The following is a 23,508-nucleotide window of genomic DNA, read 5'->3' on the forward strand; positions in this document are numbered from 1 at the left end:
TTTAGAAAATAGACAAATCAGCTTCAATACAATTGGAGTTCCTGGAGGCATTCACTTCCACTTCACATTGATCAAAAGGTACAGGCTGTCCAGCCCAAATCATACAATTCTTATTGTTCTTCTGCTCAGCAGTACAAGGGACAACCGGGAACATCTTAGTGATCAAAACCCATAAAGAGAAGTCACTTCTTTACAAGACATACTGCTTTTCGCAGAGAGGGTGCTGCACAGGGCAAGATGAAAATTAAAAAGTTTAGAGGAGGAAAATTTTCAAAAACAGATTGGGGTGATGGATGCACAACTATAAGATGGTACTGTGAACAGCTGCTTGTACACCATGGATGACTGTATGGTATGTGACTATATCTCAATAAAACTGAATTAAAAAAAAAGTTTAGAGGGACGGCTGAGGGTAAGGAGAAGAACGGAGAGATAGGCACATGTTCTTTTGACTTAAAGAATAGATAATGGGTAAACTTTACACAGCTTTTATTATTCACTTCCACCCTGGGAAACCCACACACAGAATTTTCTCATTGCCAAGTTCTAATGCATTCCATGTTCATGCTGAGCAGGACACTGGGCTCACCAAGGACCAATAAACTGCTGATATGAGGCAAATGTCAAGATTCCACAGCTCAATGCTCTGACTCCCACGCAGGGAGGAAAGCGCTCTAAGTCAGGTGAATTTCCACAAAAGGCAATAGGTACACAGACTCAGATATGTAAACTGAAGATGACCAAAATCCATAAGAAATATTTACTTTTTTAGTATAAAAATTAAAAGGTGACCCCTGAGGGTAATGTATATTATTTGATAGGGCTCATTATGAGTACTGCAGCAATTAATTCTTATCCTAAAGGATACTCAAGAGAATGGCTATTAAATTCAAATACTAAGGCAACTTAAAAAGCAAACTTCAAGAAGGCTCTAGTGTATGGCATCCTGATACTTTCCGAAATTAGTCTTTGAACACTAGGCTCCAAAATTCTTGAGTTGAAAAGTTTTGATTCCTGTCCACCAGCCACCTCAGTGCCTGGGCTTCTTTCTTGGATTGCTGGAAGCTTGGAATCCACATCTCTCTCAAAGAGCCCCTACGTGGAGCCAGAGATGAGAAAGCAAACACTGCAGGCTCCGGGCAACTCAGGTGGGTAACTTCTGCCTTCCACCTTTTCGGTGGTAAGCCCTGCATTGAGAGAAGGAGAAAGAAGAACAAAAAAAAAAAAGAATTAAGAACATATGATAATTTCTGTGTTCTTGCCTCATAATAATAGAATCCAGCACATACTTTTCCTAAAGCAAGTATCTTTACTTCATAGAGTCTCAATAGTTGTAAAATTAAATAAAGGACAAAGAAGTTGTTTCTCTAGGGAATTTGATATGTCCAGGAGGACATATAGGTGTTTCCCTAAGGAAACAACTTAGCCCTATCACCCTACAATGAAGCTCACAGTCAACAAGCTTCACTCATGCTCAGAGTCTCCAAACTGCCCAAATGTGAGCAGGTAAAACAAAATTACAAAACACCTAAGACAAACTGCCAACATGGAATATAGAGGAAATACAGGCAAGGCAAGGGGAATGAATTTTCAGAAAACTTCGAGGGAAAAAAAACTGCATAATCCTCAGAAAGATAAATGAAGATATTTCATCAATGTAAACAGAACCAAATACCTGAAAATTAAATATTCAGAGATCAAAAAAATGCAACCTTAGAAATTAAATGCATAACAGCAAAAATAAAACCATCAGTGAAGGAGAGAACGACAAAGTTGAGGAATATTCTACAAAGCAGAAGAAAAGGGTAAAAAAATGGAAAAAGTATTAGAATATTGGACCTCAGAGGTTGGTTCTTTATCATTTTTATTAGAGGACCAGTCCCATAGGTCCAATATAGAAATATTCAGAGTTCCAGAAAAGAGAGAAGGAAGGAAAGAAATATTCAAGGAAACAATTCCAAAAAATTCCCCCAAATTGAAGAACCTAAGTTTCACACGCAAAGGGCCCACAGAGACCCCAGCACAATGAAAGCATATAGTCTCTTGCCAAGGTAAATTATTATTAAATTTCTGAAAAGAGATTCTACAAGCTCCCTGAGAGAAAAAGTCATATTCTGGCAGTCCAAAATTGGAATAACTTTGGATTTCTTGACAGCAATACCAGAAATTAAAAGGCAATGGTGAGATCCACTGAGGAATGTTACCATTATGGGAAAAAAAATTGAATTTCTGCATAGAAAATAATGAAGTTGGATCCCTATCTCACACTATGTACAAAAATTATTATTAGCAGAGATTTTTGCTTCCATGTAGCATGTAGAAAACTGGAAGAGAACATGACTCCTACTCTAAAATGAGAACTTTCCTTGAACCCAACAGTGAGCTGTGATCACAGAGCAACCAATGGTAGGTTTACAGTGTTTTTATTTTCTCCATACATTTCTGTTTTCCAACAGCTTTATAATGAGCATAATTAATTTTTGGCCAGGAAAAGATTGTTAAAATTATATGAAGAATATATTCCTACATAATAAACTCCACAAATGTGTAAATCAAATAGGCTGAAGTCTAAATGTTTTCATCCTGAATGCTTTACTAGTAGAAAATACAGCAAATGGAATACGTTTCAGATAAGCCATGTTCAAAGCATCTTGTCACCACATACCCACCATGAATTTCACTACAATTTTTTTTGGTAAAGGGAGAATACTATTAGCTTTAGGCATTTAAGATATGTATTTAAAAATACAATTAGTATGCTTTTTGAAAGGAAATTTTAAAAATTGTACAAACTAGAAAACCTTTTTAACTTGAATGTACATAGTGGTTTGGTACATTGCTAGATTGCTGCTGTGTCACCTACAAATTGCTTTTATTTAGGGATTATACCCATCTTTTATTTTTCTAAAATCTTAATATATATTAATGTTGAAAGTGTTCCAGAAATTCTGATAAAAAGTACAGCAAAATAAAAATATTGGTAATTATTAACAAGTATAATACATTTTTGAACTCAAAATTCTTTTAATATAAAACTTCTGAATTCACACAAAAATACATATTTAATGTATGCAAATATTTTAATATAATTTCATGTATATGTACATGGACATTTATGCTTTTAATCAATAAAAATGAAATTTCTCATTAATTTTTTTAAAACCCAATAGTACTGTATCCTCAATATACAACTCTGTTCTTTAATTCCTATAAAAGTCAGAATGCAACTGAACAAGAAAAAGACAAAATATGGAGTGAAAAAGTGAGACAAAAGCAACATAAAAAGGGAAAACATGAGGATATGAGAGCAGAGAAACGTAAGCTATTGCAGCTAAATGGTATCTTTTCACATTATTAGGTTATAGATGTAGGTTTTACAATTTAAACCCCAAGGTAATATGAAAGTATTTTAAAAATATACAGAAACAGAAATGAGAAAGGGATCAGGCAAATACATCACAAAAGATCAACTATACAGGAAAGGAGGTTGCAATAAAGGAAAAGAGAGGGCAAAACAAAAACAAAAACAAAAAAAAAAAAAGATATGACTTATACAAACCAAAGGAAAAAATGGTTGAAATAAGTGCTGCCTTTACAGAAATAGCACTGAAGGTTAATGGATTAAACTCCCCAATCAAAGGCAAAGATTGGAAGAATGTATTTAAAAAGCATAATTCAACTATATGTTGTTTATAAGAGACTCACCATAGACCCAAAGACACAAATAGGCTGTAAGTGAGAGGTTGGAAAAAGATATTTCATGCAAATAGTAATCAAAGTAAACTTTAAGTCAAAAGCCATTATAAAAGACTAAAAAGGACACTATATATTAATAAAAGGGGCAATTCACCAAGAAGAAAATCATAAATATGTGTGCACCTAACTAGGGTGCCCCAAAATACACAAGGCAAACACTATAAAAATTGGAAGGAGAAATAGATATCTTTACAATAATAGCTGGAGACTTCAATACACCACTCTCATCAATAGACAGAACATCTAGACAGAGATTACTAAGGAAACAGAGACCTAAATAATATGATAAGTGAACAAGACATATCAGACATTTACAGAATATTGAGCCCCCAAGAGCAGGATATACATTCTTCTTAAGTAACTGTTCTCCAGGATAGACCATATGTTGGGTCACAAAACAAGTCACAAAAAATTCAAAAAGACTGAAATCATACAAAGCACTCTCTCTGACCACAATGGAATGAAGCTGGAAATCAATGACAGGTGAAGAACCAGAAAATTCACAAATATATGGAGGCTAAACAACATGCTCTGAATCAATGGGTAAAAGAAATTACAAGAGAAGTTAGTAAATATCTGGAAATGAGAATACAATATATTAAAACTTTGGGGATGCAGCTAAGGCAGTGCTGAGAGGGAAATTTATTGCCTTCAATACTTACATTAAAAAGGAAGAAAGAGCTAACTGCACACTTGGAGGAAAAGAAAAAGAGCAGGAAACCAATCTCAAGGCAAGCAGAAGGAAAGAAATAACAAAGATTAGAGCAGAAATAAATGAAATGGAGAATAAGGGGTAGCAATAAACAAGTTGGAATTTAACAAAAGATTATGAAAACTGAATCTTTATATAATTTTCTTTTTCTTAGTTGCTAGGGTATTAGAATAGCTAGAAGGAAAGAATTGAAATGGTGGAACTTTAATACATAGCATCCTTTGAAATTTGTTCTGTAGCTACTTGTTATATTGTAATTTGATAGCTATCACCTTTTTGTATATATGCTATATTTCATAATAAGGAAATAACTGAAACAATGGTACTATAACTCATAACAACTTTGGAAATTTCCCATATAACTACTTGTTAAATTATACTTTGAAAGCTATTACCTTTTTGTATCTATGTTATATTTCACATTAAGAAAATAACTGAAAATGTGGAGCTGTAACTTAGAATATTCTTTGAAATTTGCTCTCTAACTACTTGTTAAATTGTAACTGGAAAGTAATCACTTTTATGTGTAAATGTTATATTCTACAATAAAAAAATAATAAAAAAAACAATAGAGAGAATTAACAAAACCAAAAGTTGGTTCTATGAAAAGACCACTAAAAGTGACAAACCCTTAGCTAGACTGACAAAAAAAGAGAGAAGATGCAAATAAATACAATCAGAAATGAGACAGGGGACATTAATATTGACCCCAAAGAATTAAAAAGATCATAAGGGGATACTATGAACAACCATATGCCAACAAATTAGACGATCTAGATGAAATGAACAAATTCCTGGAAACACACAAACAATCTACACTGTCTCCAGAAGAAACAGAAGATCTCAATAAACCAATTACAAGCGAAGTGATTGAATTGGTCATCAGTAAGCAGCCAACAAAGAAAAGCCCAGAACCAGATGGCTTCACAGGTGAATTCTACCAATCATTCCAAGAAGAATATCAATCCTGCTCAAACTCCTCCAAAAAACTGAAGAGGAGTGAACAACACCTAACTCATTCTACGAAGCCAACATCACCTTAATATGAAAGCCAGATAAAGATACTAGAAGGAAAGAAAATTACAGAATTCTCATATTAATGTAGACACAAAAATTCTCAACAAAATACTTGCAAACTGAATACAAGAACACATTAAAAGAATTGTACACCATGATCAAGTGAGTTTTATGCAACAGGTATGCAAAAGTGGTTCAATATAAGAAAATCAATTAATATAATATACCACACTAAAAAAACAAAGGGGAAAAACCACATGATCATCTCCACTGATGCAGAAAAGGCATTTGACAAAATCCAGCATGACTTCTTGATAAAAACACTTAGAAAAATAGGAATATAATGAAATTTCCTCAACATGATAAAGGGCATATATGAAAAACCCACAGCTAACTCAATGGACAAAGACTGAAAGCTTTCCCTCTAAGATCTGTAACAAGACAGGAATACCTACTGTCACTACTGTTAATCAACACTGTGCTAGAAGTTCTAGCTAAAGCAGTTAGCCAAGAAAAAGAAATAAAAGGCATCCAAATTGGAAAGGAAGGAACAAAACTTTCACTACTTGCAGACGACATAATCCTATAGATAGAAAGTCCCAAAAAATCTACGTCAAAGCTACCAGAGCTAATAAATTCAGCAAAGTAGCAAGTTACAAAAACAACATGCAAAAATCAGTAGTGTTTCTATACACTAGTAATGAGCAATCTGAAGAGGAAATCAAAGAAAAAATCCATTTACAATTGCAACTAAAAGAATCAAATATATAGAAATAAATTTAACAAGGATGTAAAGGATTTGTACACAAAAAACTACAAAACATTACTAAAAGAATTCAATGAAGACTAAATAAAGGGAAGGACATTCCATGTTCATGAACTGGAGGACTAAATATTAAAATGTCAACTCTACTCAAAATGATATACAGATTCAATGCAATACCAATCAAAGTTCCAAGAGCCTTCTTTGCAGAAATAGAAAAGACAATTAATCAAATTTATTTAGATGGGTTAGGAAGACCAAATAACCAAAAATATGAAAAAGAAGAAGAAAGTTGGAAGACTCACATTTCTTGCCTTAAAACATACTACAAAGCTATTGTGGTAAAAACAGCATAGTACTGGTGCAAGGATAGATATATTGACCAATGGCATAAACTTGAAAGCCCAGAAATAGAACCTCACACCTATGGTCAATTGATATTTGACAAGGCTGTAAAGTCCACTCAATTTGAAAAGAATAGTCTCTTCAACGAATGGTGCTGGGAAAACTGTATATCCATATCCAAAATAATGAAGAGGACCCTTGTCTAACATCATATACAAACATTAAATCAAAATGGATCAAAGATGTAAATATAAGAACCAGTAGTATAAAACTCGTAGAAGAAAATGTAGGAAAGCATCTTCAAGACCTTGTGTTAGGCAATGGTTTAGACTTTACACCCAAAGTGCAAGCAATGAAAGAAAAAATAGACATATGGAACATCATCAAAATCAAAAACTTTTGCTCTTCCAAGGACTTTGCCATGAAAGTGAAAACACAACTTACCCAATGGGAGAAAATATTTGGAAACCACATACCCAATAAGGGTTTAATATCCAGAATATATAAAGAAATCCTACAACTCAACAATAAAAAGACAAACAACCCAATTTAAAAATGGACAAAAGACTTGACCAGACATTTTTCCAAAGAGGATATACAAATGGCTAAAAAGCACATGAAAAGATGCTCAACATCATTAGGTATGAGGGAAATGCAAATCAAAATCACAATGAGGGGAGGCGGGGCAAGATGGCGGACTGGTGAGCTGTATGTTTTAGTTACTCCTCCAGGAAAGTAGGTAGAAAGCCAGGAACTGCGTGGACTGGACACCACAGAGCAATTTGACTTTGGGCATACTTTATACAACACTCATGAAAACGTGGAACTGCTGAGATCACCGAAATCTGTAAGTTTTGAGGCCAGGGGACCTGCACCCCCGCCCCTGCCAGGCTCAGTCCCGGGGGAGGAGGGGCTGTCAGCTCTGGGAAGGAGAAGGGAGAACTGCAGTGGCAGCTCTTATCGGAAACTCATTCTACTGATCCAAATTCCAACCATAGATAGACTGAGACCAGACACCAGAGAATCTCAGAGCAGCCAGCCCAGCAGAGAGGAGACAGGCATAGAAAAAAACAGCACGAAAAACTCCAAAATAAAAGCGGAGGATTTTTGGAGTTCTGGTGAACATAGAAAGGGGAAGGGCAGAGCTCAGGCCCTCAGGCTCATATGCAAATCCCGAAGAAAAGCTGATATCTCTGCCCTGTGGACCTTTCCTTAATGGCCCTAATTGCTTTGTCTCTTAGCATTTCAATAACCCATTAGATCTCTGAGGAGGGCCCTTTTTTTTTTTAATCCTTTTTTCTTTTTCTAAAACAATTACTCTAAGAAGCCCAATACAGAAAGCTTCAAAGACTTGCAATTTGGGCAGGTCAAGACAAGAGCAGAACTAAGAGAGCTCTGAGACAAAAGGCAATAATCCAGTGGCTGAGAAAATTCACTAAACACCACAACTTCCCAAGAAAAGGGGGGTGTCCGCTCACAGCCATCATCCTGGTGGACAGGAAACACTCCTGCCCATCGCCAGCCCCACAGCCCAGAGCTGCCCCAGACAACCCAGTGTGACGGAAGTGCTTCAAATAACAGGCACACACCACAAAACTGGGCGTGGACATTAGCCTTCCCTGCAACCTCAGCTGATTGTCCCAGAGTTGGGAAGGTGGAGCAGTGTGAATTAAGAAAGCCCCATTCTTCACAGAAAGGTTGCTATATTATGTAACTTTCTTGCGGTAAAGTAGGAACATGTTGGAAGTTAAGCAGTTATCTTAGGTTAGTTGTCTTTTTCTTACTCCCTTGTTATGGTCTCTTTGAAATGTTCTTTTATTGTATGTTTGTTTTCTTTTTAACTTTTTTTTTCATACAGTTGATTTAAAAAAGAAGGGAAAGTTAAAAAAAAAAAAAAAAGAAAGAAAGAAAAACAAGGAAAAAAAAATGATGTAGTGCCCCCTTGAGGAGCCTGTGGAGAATGCAGGGGTATTCGCCTACCCCACCTCCATGGTTGCTAACATGACCACAGACATAGGGGACTGGTGGTTTGATGGGTTGAGCCCTCTACCATAAGTTTTACCCTTGGGAAGACGGTTGCTGCAAAGGAGAGGCTAGGCCTCCCTATATTTGTGCCTAAGAGTCTCCTCCTGAATGCCTCTTTGTTGCTCAGATGTGGCCCTCTCTCTCTGGCTAAGCCAACTTGAAAGGTGAAATCACTGCCCACCCCCCTACGTGGGATCAGACACCCAGGGGAGTGAATCTCCCTGGCAACGTGGAATATGACTCCCGGGGAGGAATGTAGACCCGGCATTGTGGGACGGAGAACATCTTCTTGACCAAAAGGGGGATGTGAAAGGAAATGAAATAAGCTTCAGTGGCAGAGAGATTCCAAAACGAGCCGAGAGGTCACTCTGGTGGGCACTCTTACGCACACTTTAGACAACCCTTTTTAGGTTCTAAAGAATTGGGGTAGCTGGTGGTGGATACCTGAAACTATCAAACTGCAACCCAGAACCCATGAACCTCGAAGACAGATGTATAAAAATGTAGCTTATGAGGGGTGACAATGGGATTGGGAAAGCCATAAGGACCACACTCAACTTTGTCTAGTTTATGGATGGATGAGTAGAAAAATAGGGGAAGGAAACAAACAGACAAAGGTACCCAGTGTTCTTTTTTACTTCAATTGCTCTTTTTCACTCTAATTATTATTCTTGTTATTTTTGTGTGTGTGCTAATGAAGGTGTCAGGGATTGATTTAGGTGATGAATGTACAACTATGTAATGGTACTGTAAACAATCGAAAGTACGATTTGTTTTGTATGACTGCGTGGTATGTGAATATATCTCAATAAAATGATTAAAAAAAAAAAAAAAAAAAGAAAGCCCCATTCAGCCATCATTTCAGCAGACTGGGAGCCTCCCTACACAGCCCAACAGCCCAGAACCGCCCTGGGGGGACGGCACTCACCTGTGACATAGCACAGTCATCCCTCAACAGAGGACCAGGGGGTGCACGGCCTGGAAGAGGGACCCACTTGCAAGTCTCAGGAGCCATACGCCAATACCAAGGACTTGTGGGTAAGTGGCAGAGACAAACTGTGGCAGGACTGAACTGAAGGATTAGACTATTGCAGCAGCTTTAAAACTCCAGGATCACCAGGGAGATTTGATTGTTAGAGCCACCCACCCCCTCTCCCTGACTGCCCAGAAACACGCCCCATATACAGGGAGGGCAACACCAACTACACACACAACCTTGGTACAGCAATTGGACCCCACAAGACTCACTCCCCCACTCACCAAAAAGGCTAAGCAGGGGAGAACTAGCTTGTGGAGAACAGGTGGCTCCTGAACGCCACCTGCTGGTTAGTTAGAGAAAGTGTACTCCACAAAGCTGTAGATCTGATAAATTAGAGATAAGGACTTCAGTTGGTCTACACATCCTAAAAGAACCCTATCAAGTTCAGCAAATGCCAAGAGGCCAAAAACAACAGAAAATTATAAAGCATATGAAAAAACCAGACGATATGGATAACCCAAGCCCAAGCACTCAAATCAAAAGACCAGAAGAGACACAGCACCTAGAGCAGCTACTCAAAGAACTAAAGATGAACAATGAGACCATAGTACGGGATACAAAGGATATCAAGAAGACCCTAGACGAGCATAAAGAAGACATTGCAAGACTAAATAAAAAAATAGATGATCTTATGGAAATTAAAGAAACTGTTGAACAAATTAAAAAGATTCTGGACACTCACAGTACAAGACTAGAGGAAGTTGAACAATGAATCAGTGACCTGGAAGATGACAGAATGGAAAATGAAAGCATAAAAGAAAGAATGGGGAAAAAAATTGAAAAAATTGAAACGGACCTCAGGGATATGATAGATGATATAAAACGTCCGAATATAAGACTCATTGGTGTTCCAGAAGGGGAAGAAAAGGGTAAAGGTCTAGGAAGAGTATTCAAAGAAATTGTTGGGGAAAACTTCCCAAATCTTCTAAACAACATAAATACACAAATCATAAATGCTCAGCGAACTCCGAATGGAATAAATCCAAATTAAACCACTCTGAGACATACTCTGATCACACTGTGAAACACGGAAGAAGAGGAGCAAGTTCTGAAAGCAGCAAGAGAAAAGCAATTCACCACATACAAAGGAAACAGCACAAGACTAAGTAGTGACTACTAGCAGCCACCATGTAGGCAAGAAGGCAGTGGCATGATATATTTAAAATTCTGAGTGAGAAAAATTTCCAACCAAGAATACTTTATCCAGCAAAGCTCTCCTTCAAATTTGAGGGAGAGCTTAAATTTTTCACAAACAAACAAATGCTGAGAGAATTTGCTAACAAGAGACCTGCCCTACTGGAGATACTAAAGGGAGCCCTACAGACAGAGAAACAAAGAAAGGACAGAGAGACTTGGAGAAAGGTTCAGTACTAAAGAGATTCGGTATGGGTACAATAAAGGATATTAATAGAGAGAAGGGAAAAATATATATGATAAACATAAACCAAAGGATAAGATGGCTGATTCAAGAAATGCCTTCATGGTTATAACATTAAATGTAAATGAATTAAACTCCCCAATTAAAAGATATAGATTCACAGAATGGATCAAAAAAAAATGAACCATCAATATGTTGCATACAAGAGACTCATCTTAGACACAGGGACACAAAGAAACTGAAAGTGAAAGGATGGAAAAAAATATTTCATGCAAGCTACAGCCAAAAGAAAGCAGGTGTAGCAATATTAATCTCAGATAAAATAGACTTTAAATGCAGGGATGTTTTGAGAGACAAAGAAGGCCACTACATACTCATAAAAGGGGCAATTCAACAAGAAGAAATAACAATCGTAAATGTCTATGCACCCAATCAAGGTGCCACAAAATACATGAGAGAAACACTGGCAAAACTAAAGGAAGCAATGGATGTTTCCACAATAATTGTGGGAGATTTCAACACATCACTCTCTCCTATAGATAGATCAACCAGACAGAAGACCAATAAGGAAACTGAAAACCTAAACAATCTGATAAATGAATTAGATTTAACAGACATATACAGAACATTACATCCCAAATCACCAGGATACACATACTTTTCTAGTGCTCACAGAACTTTCTCCAGAATAGATCATATGCTGGGACATAAAACAAGCCTCAATAAATTTAAAAAGATTGAAATTATTCAAAGCACATTCTCTGACCACAATGGAATACAATTAGAAGTCAATAACCATCAGACTTAGAAAATTCACAAATACCTGGAGGTTAAACAACACACTCCTAAACAATCAGAGGGTTAAAGAAGAAATAGCAAGAGAAATTGCTAAATATATAGAGACGAATGAAAATGAGAACGCAACATACCAAAACCTATGGGATGCAGCAAAAGCAGTGCTAAGGGGGAAATTTATAGCACTAAATGCATATATTAAAAAGGAAGAAAGAGCCAAAATCAAAGAACTAATGGATCAACTGAAGAAGCTAGAAAATGAACAGCAAACCAATCCTAAACCAAGTAGAAGAAAAGAAATAACAAGGATTAAAGCAGAAATAAATGACATAGAGAACAAAAAAACAATAGAGAGGATAAATATCACCAAAAGTTGGTTCTTTGAGAAGATCAACAAGACTGACAAGCCCCTAGCTAGACTGACAAAATCAAAAAGAGAGAAGACCCATATAAACAAAATAATGAATGAAAAAGGTGACATAACTGCAGATCCTGAAGAAATTAAAAAAAATTATAAGAGGATACTATGAACAACTGTATGGCAACAAACTGGATAATGTAGAGGAAATGGACAATTTCCTGGAAACATATGAACAACCTAGACTGACCAGAGAAGAAATAGAAGACCTCAACCAACCCATCACAAGCAAAGAGATCCAATCAGTCATCAAAAATCTTCCCACAAATAAATGCCCAAGGCCAGATGGCTTCACAGGGGAATTCTACCAAACTTCCCAGAAAGAACTGACACCAATCTTACTCAAACTCTTTCTAAACATTGAAGAAAATGGAACGCCCCCAAAGTCACTGACCTGAGTCATAATGGTCTTTTCAACAAATGGGGCTGGAAGAGTTGGATATCCATATCCAAAAGAATGAAAGAGGACCCCTACCTCACCCCCTACACAAAAATTAACTCAAAATGGACCAAAGATCTCAATATAAAAGAAAGTACCATAAAACTCCTAGAAGATAATGTAGGAAAACATCTTCAAGACCTTGTATTAGGCGGCTGCTTCCTAGACTTTACACCCAAAGCACGAGCAACAAAAGAAAAAACAGATAAATGGGAACTCCTCGAGCTTAGAAGTTTCTGCACCTCAAAGGAATTTCTCAAAAAGGTAAAGAGGCAGACAACTCAATGGGAAAAAATTTTTGGAAACCATGTATCTGACAAAAGACTGATATCTTGCATATATAAAGAAATCCTACAACTCAATGACAATAGTACAGACAGCCCAATTATAAAATGGGCAAAAGATATGAAAAGACAGTTCTCTGAAGACGAAATACAAATGGCCAAGAAACACATGAAAAAGTGTTCAGCTTCACTAGCTATTAGAGAGATGCAAATTAAGACCACAATGAGATACCATCTAACACCGGTTAGAATGGCTGCCATTAAACAAACAGGAAACTACAAATGCTGGAGGGGATGTGGAGAAATTGGAACTCTTATTCATTGTTGGTGGGACTGTATAATGGTTCAGCCACTCTGGAAGTCAGTCTGGCAGTTCCTTAGAAAACTACATATAGAGCTACCATTCGATCCAGCGATTGCACTTCTCGGTATATACCCGGAAGATCGGAAAGCAGTGACACGAACAGATATCTGCACGCCAATGTTCATAGCAGCATTATTCACAATTGCCAAGAGATGGAAACAACCCAAATGTCCTTCAACAGATGAATGGATAAATAAAATGTGGTATATACACACGATGGAATACTACACGGCAGTAAGAAGGAACGATCTCGTGAAACATATGACAACATGGATGAACCTTGAAGACATAATGCTGAGCGAAATAAGCCAGGCACAAAAAGAGAAATATTATATGCTACCACTAATGTGAACTTTGAAAAATGTAAAACAAATGGTTTATAATGTAGAATGTAGGGGAACTAGCAACAGAGAGCAATTAAGGAAGGGGGAACAATAATCCAAGAAGAACAGATAAGCTATTTAACGTTCTGGGGATGCCCAGGAATGACTATGGTCTGTTAATTTCTGATGGGTATAGTAGGAACAAGTTCACAGAAATGTTGCTGTATTAGGTAACTTTTTTGGGGTAAAGGAGGAACAGGTTGGAAGCAAAGCAGTTATCTTAGGTTAGTTGTCTTTTTCTTACTCCCTTGTTATGGTCTCTTTGAAATGTTCTTTTATTGTATGTTGTGTTTTTGTTTTTTTTTAATTTTTTTTTTCATACAGTTGATTTAAAAAACAAAAAAAAGTTAAAAAAAAAAAAAAAGAAAAACAAGGAAGAAAATATGTAGTGCCCCCTTGAGGAGCCTGTGGAGAATGCAGGGGTATTGGCCTACCCCACCTCCATGGTTGCTAACATGACCACAGACATAGGGGACTGGTGGTTTGATGGGTTGAGCCCTCTACCATAGGTTTTACCCTTGGGATGACGGTTGCTGTAAAGGAGAGGCTAGGCCTCCCTATAATTGTGCTTAAGAGCCCCCTCCCGAATGCCTCTTTGTTGCTCAGATGTGGTCCTCTCTCTCTAGCTAAGCCAACTTGAAAGGTGAAATCACTGCCCTCCCCCCTACGTGGGATCAGACACCCAGGGGAGTGAATCTCCCTGGCAACGTGGAATATGACTCCCGGGAAGGAATGTAGACCTGGCATCATGGGATGGAGAACATCTTCTTGACCAAAAGGGGGATGTGAAAGGAAATGAAATAAGCTTCAGTGGCAGAGAGATTCCAAAACGAGCCGAGAGGTCACTCTGGTGGGCACTCTTATGCACAATTTAGACAACCCTTTTCAGGTTCTAAAGAATTGGGGTAGCTGGTGGTGGATACCTGAAACTATCAAGCTACAACCCAAAACCCATGAATCTCGAAGACAATTGTATAAAAATGTAGCTTATGAGGGGTGACAATGGGATTGGGAAAGCCATAAGGACCACACTCCACTTTGTCTAGTTTATGGATGGATGAGTAGAAAAATAGGGGAAGGAAACAAACAAACAAACAGACAAAGGTACCCAGTGTTCTTTTTTACTTCAATTGCTCTTTTTCACTTTAATTATTATTCTTGTTATTTTTGTGTGTGTGCTAATGAAGGTGTCAGGGATTGATTTAGGTGATGAATGTACAACTATATAATGGTACTGTGAACAATCAAATGTACGATTTGTTTTGTATGACTGCGTGGTATGTGAATATATCTCAATAAAATGAAGATTAAAAAAAATCACAATGGGATTATTTCACACACACTGGAATGGCTACTACTGAAAAAAACAAAATTACAGGTGTTTGAGAGGATGTGGAGAAATAGGAACACTCATTAACTGCTGGTGGGAATGCAAAATGGTGCAGATGCTATGGAAAACAGTTTGGCATTTCTTCAGGAAGCTAAGCATACATACTACTATATGACCCGATAATCCCACTACTAGGTATATACTCAGAAGAATTGAAAGCAGGGACTCAAACAGATATTTGCACACTGATGTTCTTAGCAGCATTATTCACAATTGTCAAAAGATGGAAGCAACCCAAGTGTCCTACAGCAGATGAACAGATAAACAAAATGTGGTATATACATACAATGGAATATTATTCAGACACAGAAATGAATGAAGTCCTGATGCATGTGACAATGTAGATGAACCCTGAGGACATTATGCCAAATGATATGAACCAGACAGAAAAGGACAAATGCTATATGATCTCACTGATATGAACTAATTTTAATAAGAAAACTCATAGATTTAGAATCTAAAATATAGGTTACCAGGGAATAGACTGGGATTAGAGAATGGGGCGTTGATGCTTAATATGTACAGAATTTCTATTTAGGTTGATTGTGAATGTTTGGAAATGGATGGTGGTGATGATAGTGGATTATTGTGAGTGTAATTAATAGGAATAAATTATATAGGTGAATGTGGTGTAAAGCAGAAACTTTAGGTCATATATGTTACTCAAATAAAAATTGAAAGACAAACATAGGACTGTGTAAACAGTCAACCCTATTGAAGATGATGGGCTATAGTAAATAGTTTAAGAATTTTCTTTCATGAATTATAATAAATATATAACACTAATACAAGGTGTTAATATAGGTTGGTATATGGGGAAAAGATACACCTAGTGCAAAATATGGACAATAGTTAATAGTACTATTTCAATAATCTTTCATCAATTGTAACAAAGGTAACTACTGTTAAAAAACAGTACAATTATAAAAAAGTGCTATCATCAATTGAAACAAATGTTGCACACCAATGCAAAGTGTTCGTGGTGGGTTGGTGTTTGGGAATTCCATATTTTATGCATGATTGTACTGCAAACTCAAAACTTATCTAATAAAAAATTTAATTATAAGGAACAACTGAAAGCCTTAAACCATTGGGGGAGGGGCAGTTAACTCTCCTGCCCCCAAGTCCCAGGGAAAAATTCATTGCTTCTGGGGGAGGACAGAGGCAAAACCCATCTATCACCGGGAGAAAGGAAGGTTGGAAACTGTATGGGGCTTAAGATTCTACAATGATACCAAACAGAGGTCACCTACCACTGGGGAGGGGCACAAAACTCTCTCCCATCCAAATCCAGCCACTGATACAAGACAGAGTTAGGTTCTTGGGAAGAAGAGATGGGAATGCTGAGAAAGTTCCACACCTGACATCTGGGAATGCAAGGCCTGCCTAAGACTGAGGCTGGACCCAGGCAACAAAGAACCCACCTTGCTGCCATCATGAGCCTGGCACTAGTAACAAGCAATAGCCACTTACTGCTGTAGAAGCAGCAAGTACATGTAGAGAAACCTCCTCTGTGGCATAGTCATGGGGGAACTGCTAAAAGCTGATGGAGGCACAGGAATACTGAGAAAAACTCTTCAGCACCCCAGGCCCCACTCGAAGCACAGTAGCAGCTGCCCACCAGAGGAATAATCTAGAGCCTGTGGAGCACTAAAAGTAAAAATAGCAACCACAAAACCCAAATCCACTCCTGACTAAACTGAATCAACTCCCACACTAACAGCCTGACAGAAAAAGAGGTGTGCCTATTTCCAAGCATAAATACTATTTATCTGTCTTCACTGTTCTGCTATACATGATGTCTAGCAATCAATCAAAAATCATGATATACAAAAAACACAAACAAAATCACTGTCAATAGATAAAGCAATCAGTAGAACCAGACTTAGAGATGACTCAGATGTTGATACTATCAATCAATATTAACTACAATTAATATGTTAAAGAATATAGCAGAAAAGGTAGACAGCATGTATGGATATAAGAGGAATTTCAGCAAAGAGATGTAAAGTAAAACAAGAGTCAAATGGAAATGCTAGGATTCAGTCATTGCTGGGAAGTTGAATTAGGTGATCTACTTACAACTCTGACATTCTATGATCCAAGACCATTTCCAAAGGATAAGAGAAAATAAATAAATAAACAATGAAGAGTTGGATAGTTTACATGTAGAAAACATTAGGCAACTGATAATCTCCCTGTTGAGATTGTTCCCTCACATCTTCAATCTAAAATATAAAAAGCAATGAGAAATCACTAAAGGCATCTCTGATTACAAAGTAAATTCTGTTAACTTAAAGACAGTCTGTTTTGCTCAGCTTAAATACAAACAGAAATTCGTCTCTAAATTGTTGTTTAAAGTCATGACATTTTGAATCCTTTATTTCTCCTAGACATCCTCCCCTTTTGCATCCCTTATTTATAATTCTAACTTCAAAAGACCATCCCAAAGCCCTGAAGCCCAGAGATACCAGCCTCTCCAAGAACATCAACCAGTTTCATTCCCCTACCCCAAAATGTCAACACCACTTTTCAGCATGAAGAAGTTAGAATGGTCATTGCCTAAATATCCCTGAAGATTGAGAGAATGATCAAATGAGAGGGAGAGGTTGTAACCGAGAAGTTAGAATTTAACAAATGATTATGACTACCAACTCATTTTCTAGATATTTCTTGTTAGTTTCTAGTGTATTAGAATAGCCAGAAGGAAATACCTGAAACTGCTGAACTGTAATCCAGTAGCCTTGATCTTTGATAATGACTGCATAACTATATAGCTTTCATCTTGTGACCGTCTGATTATAAAAACCTTGTGACTGACACTCTCTTTATCCAGTGTATAAGTAGATGAGTAATAAAACAAAGAAATTCATGGGGAAAAAAAAGACCATCCTAACCACCAATAGCATCATGTTTAATCTTTAAGAAGAAAGTTTCTGATGTAAAGTATGCCTATTGGAAGATTTTTTAACAGTTGACATCGATGACCAAGAAAACATAAAGGTTCACACTTAGATATTACATAAAATTTTATTCAAAGGAAGAAAATGTCAAGCTGCTCATTTTCTCCTGGTGAATGATGACTTAAAGTGATTTAGTACCAAAGGTTGCATGATGCCAGAAAAGTTTCAAACAAGAATATTTTTTCAACAAATTTGTTCAATAAATAAAATGAGTGGAGACTTTCACATAAAAATGGCTAACTAGACATTCACTTTTAATTTCATTTCCTCCTGAAACCCCACTAAAATGACAGTAGAGATTTTTTTAAATTAAAGCATAGATTTACAAAGACAAACAAAATGATGGAGACAAACCACAAGGACAGACAAACGATGGAAACAAAATTTTGGAAGCTGCAAAGTTAATGGATGGGTAACCAGTGACTTAGTTGACCTGAGAAAGCTGAATTCTAAGAAGCAGGGGGAAAAGCAGAAAAGCAAGCAACTTAATTTATACTGCAGAGTCCCCAAGATAATTCAGGAATTTGGTGGCATCAAAAATCTCTGAAAGTGGGTATAAAGATAGGGCTAGTGAAATAAGTCAGACACAAAGGGACAATTATTTTATGATCTCATGGATATATAATTATATTATGTATATGTAATTGTAATATGTAAACTCATAGGCATAAAATATACATTACCAGGATATAGAATGAGGCTAAAGAATGGGGAGCAGTTGCTTAATATGTGCAGAATGTTTAACTAGGCTGAACTTAAACATTTGGAAAGGGATAGAGGTGACAGTAACACATAATTATGAGAACGATTAACAGTACTGAAATGGTGTGTGAATATGGTGGAAAGGAGAAATTTAGAGTCATGTATGTCACCAGAAGGAAAGTTGGAGGTTAAGACATGGGAACGTATAACAGTGAATCTTGCGGTAGATAAACTCTGTGGTTAACTGCACAAATATTTAAAAGTTCTTTCATGAACTAGGACAAAGGTATGACACTATTACAAGGACTTATTAATAGAGGGGTATATGGGGGGAAATGTCCTATTGTAAACTATGGACTATAGTTAATAGTAAGATTTTAATATTCTTTCATCAACAGTAACAAATGTACCCCACCAATACTATAGGCCACTAACAGGAGAAAATGGGGGGGATAAGGGGTATGGGAGAATTTGGGTTTTCTTTTTTATTCTTATTTCTTTTCTAGGGTAATGAAAATGTTCTAAAATTGATCATGGGTATGTATGCACAACTATGTGATGATACTGTGAGCCAGCTATTGTATACTTCAGATGGTTTGTATAGTTTTTTAATATATCTCAATAAAATTGCGTTAAAAAAAAAGATGGGACTAAAACAGAAGAGTTGCTTGTCATTCTGGTATGAAGCAATTCTGCCTTAGATTCTGCAAAAACAGGGAACTGATGCTCCCCTACCCAGCAAGAATTGAGATATATCCTCCAGAGAGAGTGAAAGAGTGGGTCTCTAAACTAGGGGATACGAGGCATAAATGAGAGTAAGGATGCTGCACTCTAGCAGACACCCTGTATGTACCTGAATCTCTCATCCTCAGGTGTCTCTTTTCTAGCGGTGCATGGGCTCTGACCAACTTCACTTACTCCCATATGGCTCTCACTTCCTGCCCTGGGATTTAACTGCTGAAATCATTGTGAAACACTTCTCAGCACCCACACTACACATATGCAACATGAAAAGTGAGAGAGAGGTAAGCCCCAGAGGGCAAATATTTGATCAAAAAAAGACTAAAGCAAATGGATAAATTATCCCCCTATTCTTACCCTGAAGGAAGTTCCTAAGATGCAGTATATGCTTCTCAGTCGTGGGATTCCAAGGATTAAGCAATCAGTCCCAGTTAAAAGCACTCAGCTCAGTAACATATCTTCATATTGGCTTTCCTTTATTCCTGCTTCATTCGCCTTGTTCCTCACTCATCCTAGCTGTACTGGTTTTTATCTATTATGCCCCTCACAAGAGCCATGTTCTTTAATGCAATCTTATTGGGCAAACTTGTTAGTCTTTTGATTAGGGTGGAACCCTTTTGATTAGGTTGTTTCCATGGAGATGTGACACACCCAACTACAGGTGAGACCTTCTGATTAGATCATTTCCATGGAGGTGTGGACCCCACCCATCCAGGGTGGGTCTTAATTAGATCACTGGAGTCCTTTAAGAGAGCACACAGAGAGGAGAGGCTCAGAGAAGCTGAGAGAGACATTTTGAAGAGAAGTTAAGATATGTAACCCAGAGTTTGCCCCTGGCAGAAGCTAAGAGCTGACACAGACCCAGATGCTTGGAGACATTTGGAGATGCAGACAGAAAGATATTTGGAGATGCTAAGCTAAAGAGATGAAGCCCACAGTTTGTCCTGGAGAAGCTAAGAAAGGACTCCCAGATGCTTAGAGAACAAAGAAGAGAGATGAGAGAAGCTAAGAAAGACAGAAACCCAGAGACATTTTAGAGAAAGCCATTTTGAAACCAGAACATGGGAGCAAAGGACCAGCAGATGCCAGCCACATGCATTCCCAGCTGACAGAGGTGTTCTGGACACCATCAGCCTTTCTTCAATGAAGTATCCTCTTGTTGATGCCTTAGTTTGGGTACTTTTATAGCATTAGAATTGTAAAAGTGTAACCTAATAAACCCATTCATAAAAGCCAATCCATTTCTGGTATTTTGCTAATGGCAGCTTTAGCAAACCAGAACAGATTTTGGTACCAGAGAAGTGGGGTGCTGCTGAGTTGGCAAATACTCAACATGTTGGAATGGCTTTTTAAATGGATAAGGGGAAGATTCTGGAAGAATTATGAGGAGCTTGATAGAAAAGGCCTAGATTGCTTTGAAGAGATTGTTGGTAGAAATATGGACCCTAAAGATACTTCTGATGAGGCCTCAGACAGACATGATAAATGTGTCACTGCCAACTGGAAGAAAGGCAATCCTTGTTTTAAAGTGGAGGAGAATTTGGCAAAATTGAGTCCCAGTGTCAGACGGAAGTCAGAGTTTGAAAGCTACGAGCTGAGATACTTAGCCGAAGAGATCTTCAAACTAAATGTGGAAAATGCAGCCTGGCTTCTCCTTGCAGCTTATAGTAAAGTGTGAGAGGAAAGAGATAAGCTGAGAACTGAACTCTTGGGTACAAGGAAACCAGAAACTTATGGTCTGGAAAATTCTGGACGTCCAGAAAGTGAGACCCCCAGAGGATAGTGCACACCATGTGAGGATTTAGCGAAACCTGGAACCAACCAGCACATTTAGCTAAGACTGAATTCCCTCATTAAGTAATTGCAAAAACACCTCTGCCTGCATTTCTGTTTTTCTGGGGAATTCATATTAGATGGTTGGTACCAGGAGTGGCCCTAGAAAGCATTCTTCACCTAAAGGCAACAAAAGCCCCACTGCTGGTGCCATTAATTGATAAGACTTTCATCTGTTTCACCACTAGCACTTAGTGCATAAGGCAGAAAGTAGAATCCCTAGCTCTAGGAGGAAATAGATTACATGCAAAAAGAATTGTATGACATGCTAAGGTGTAATGTCAGGAATTGAGAAAGCATGTGTAGGAGTGTATCTTGAGGGGCACGACCAGGGTGGTTAAGCAGACTAAATAAGGAAGACTTTTTTGACCTGGGAGAACTCACTTATGATGAGGAATTCAACATTCTGGCAAGAACCCCTGCAGCTGGCCCCAATAGTTTGTAGAATGGCTCCGTGAAACTTGGACATGATGACAGACCACAGTAAATGAGAAATAGATGCCAGAATCATTTGGCATAATATTGAGGAAGGAGGTCAAAAGGGTCAGGGAGTTGGGAGTGTTAGAATGGATGTACTATGTAAGACCTGAGAACCAACCACCTGATTATGTTCCCTCTGAGAGCCAAGAGGACACTTTCCTCACTAAATCAACATGGAAAACACTGGTGAGAGAAAGACTAGCATTATTAGAAGATCTGTGGTGACTGTCTTCAATATGCTGGAGCTGAAAGTAAGAGATGCTCCTTGAAACTAGAGTTCCTAGTATCAACAGGGATTCCAGAATGAGTGAGGCCAGATTATCAGCACTTAACCATCAGAGGCAAGGAGGAAGTAATTACCATAATAGGTGACAATGTCAGATTGACATTGTCTTAACCCACAGGAACCATGGGATTTCTAAAGGTAAACACGATAGAGTGTGAGAGAAAGTAAGAGAGAAATAGCAATCAGAAAGCCAACGTCAGGTGCCACAATGGAAACTGAAGATCCCTCACTCTGTTTCAAAACCTAAATTGGCAGACCAGAGTCCACTGAATGCAAGATTGAGCCCGTTGCTGAAGGACCCAACAATGGCACTGTAAGAAATCTGTCACATTTGCCCTAGTAACTGTTCACTGGAGAAGGAAAACAGAATATCCAGATTTTCAAAGACTGTTGGATACAGGGTCTGATTTGACACTGTTATCAGAAGACTCAAAATTCTATCATGGTCCTCTGGGTAGAGTGGGGGCTTATGGCAGCCTTGTAATAAGTGGAGTTTTTGCCAATGTCCATCTCACAGTAGCCTCAATGGATCTGCAAATCCACTTTGTGTTTATTTCCTTGGTTCCCAAATGAGTACCTGAGAGAGTTATACAGTTATTCAGCTAGCAGAATTCTCACATGAGTTCTCTGATCTGGGGAGCAAGGGACATTATATTAAGAAGGATCCAGTAGAAGCCCTTAAAACTGCCCTCTCAGCCAAGGCAGTAAAGCTGAAGCAATACCATTTCCTGGGAAAAACTGCAGAGATTGGTGTTGCCATCAGTCTCAAGGATTGTGGTCCCCATCACATCCCCCATTTAATTCACCTCTCTGACCCCTGATCAAAACAAGATAAATCATGATAGATGACTGGAGATAACCATGAGTTTAACCTGACAAGAGACCCAACTGCAGCTGCCCTAGTGAATTTTGATATCCATGTTAGGACCAGAATCAACACTGCTTCTATCAATATCTCACATTAAGGCCTACCAAAAAGCATCCACTGAGAGGAGGGTGACAAAAAGGAAGTGGCTAATAATGACTTGTTCTTGGATGTCAGACAGCCCACCTCTGCTCCCCAATACTGGTTCCACAGGCTCATGAGCAGAGAGAACATCATGGTGAAGATGATGGTGAAGCACAGACCCCAAATCCTTGGGTCCCACTCATCAAGGCAGAACTCATTAACTACCACTGTTGAATACCTAACCTGCAAGCAGCACTGATCAATGCTGAGCCTTTGATATGGCACCATTCCTTCCATCTAGCCAGTTGATGACAGGTTAAATACAATAAACTTTTTGCACCTTAAAAAGGACAGCAATTTGTCCTTACCAAAATTGACTTCCTTGTCCCACACCTGAGGGGTTGTTACAGAATGCCCGATTTAGCAACACGCCATCTTATGCAACA

The 23,508-nt window shown here is 37.9% G+C and overlaps 1 protein-coding gene across 1 annotated transcript in view; it reads right to left on the reverse strand.

Moving 5' to 3' along the window:
• Positions 1 to 472: 472 nt before the first annotated feature.
• FUT10 (fucosyltransferase 10) overlaps positions 473 to 23,508 on the reverse strand; it is an 89,009-nt gene continuing 65,973 nt past the window's right edge. The window contains exon 4 of the mRNA XM_037831337.1: positions 473 to 1,187. Within this exon, the coding sequence (XP_037687265.1) occupies positions 963 to 1,187 (225 nt within the window). The 3' untranslated portion in view covers positions 473 to 962. The remainder of the gene's footprint in view (positions 1,188 to 23,508) is intronic.

The sequence above is a fragment of the Choloepus didactylus genome, chromosome 3 (assembly GCF_015220235.1).
Source record: "Choloepus didactylus isolate mChoDid1 chromosome 3, mChoDid1.pri, whole genome shotgun sequence".
Taxonomy (NCBI): domain Eukaryota; kingdom Metazoa; phylum Chordata; class Mammalia; order Pilosa; family Megalonychidae; genus Choloepus; species Choloepus didactylus.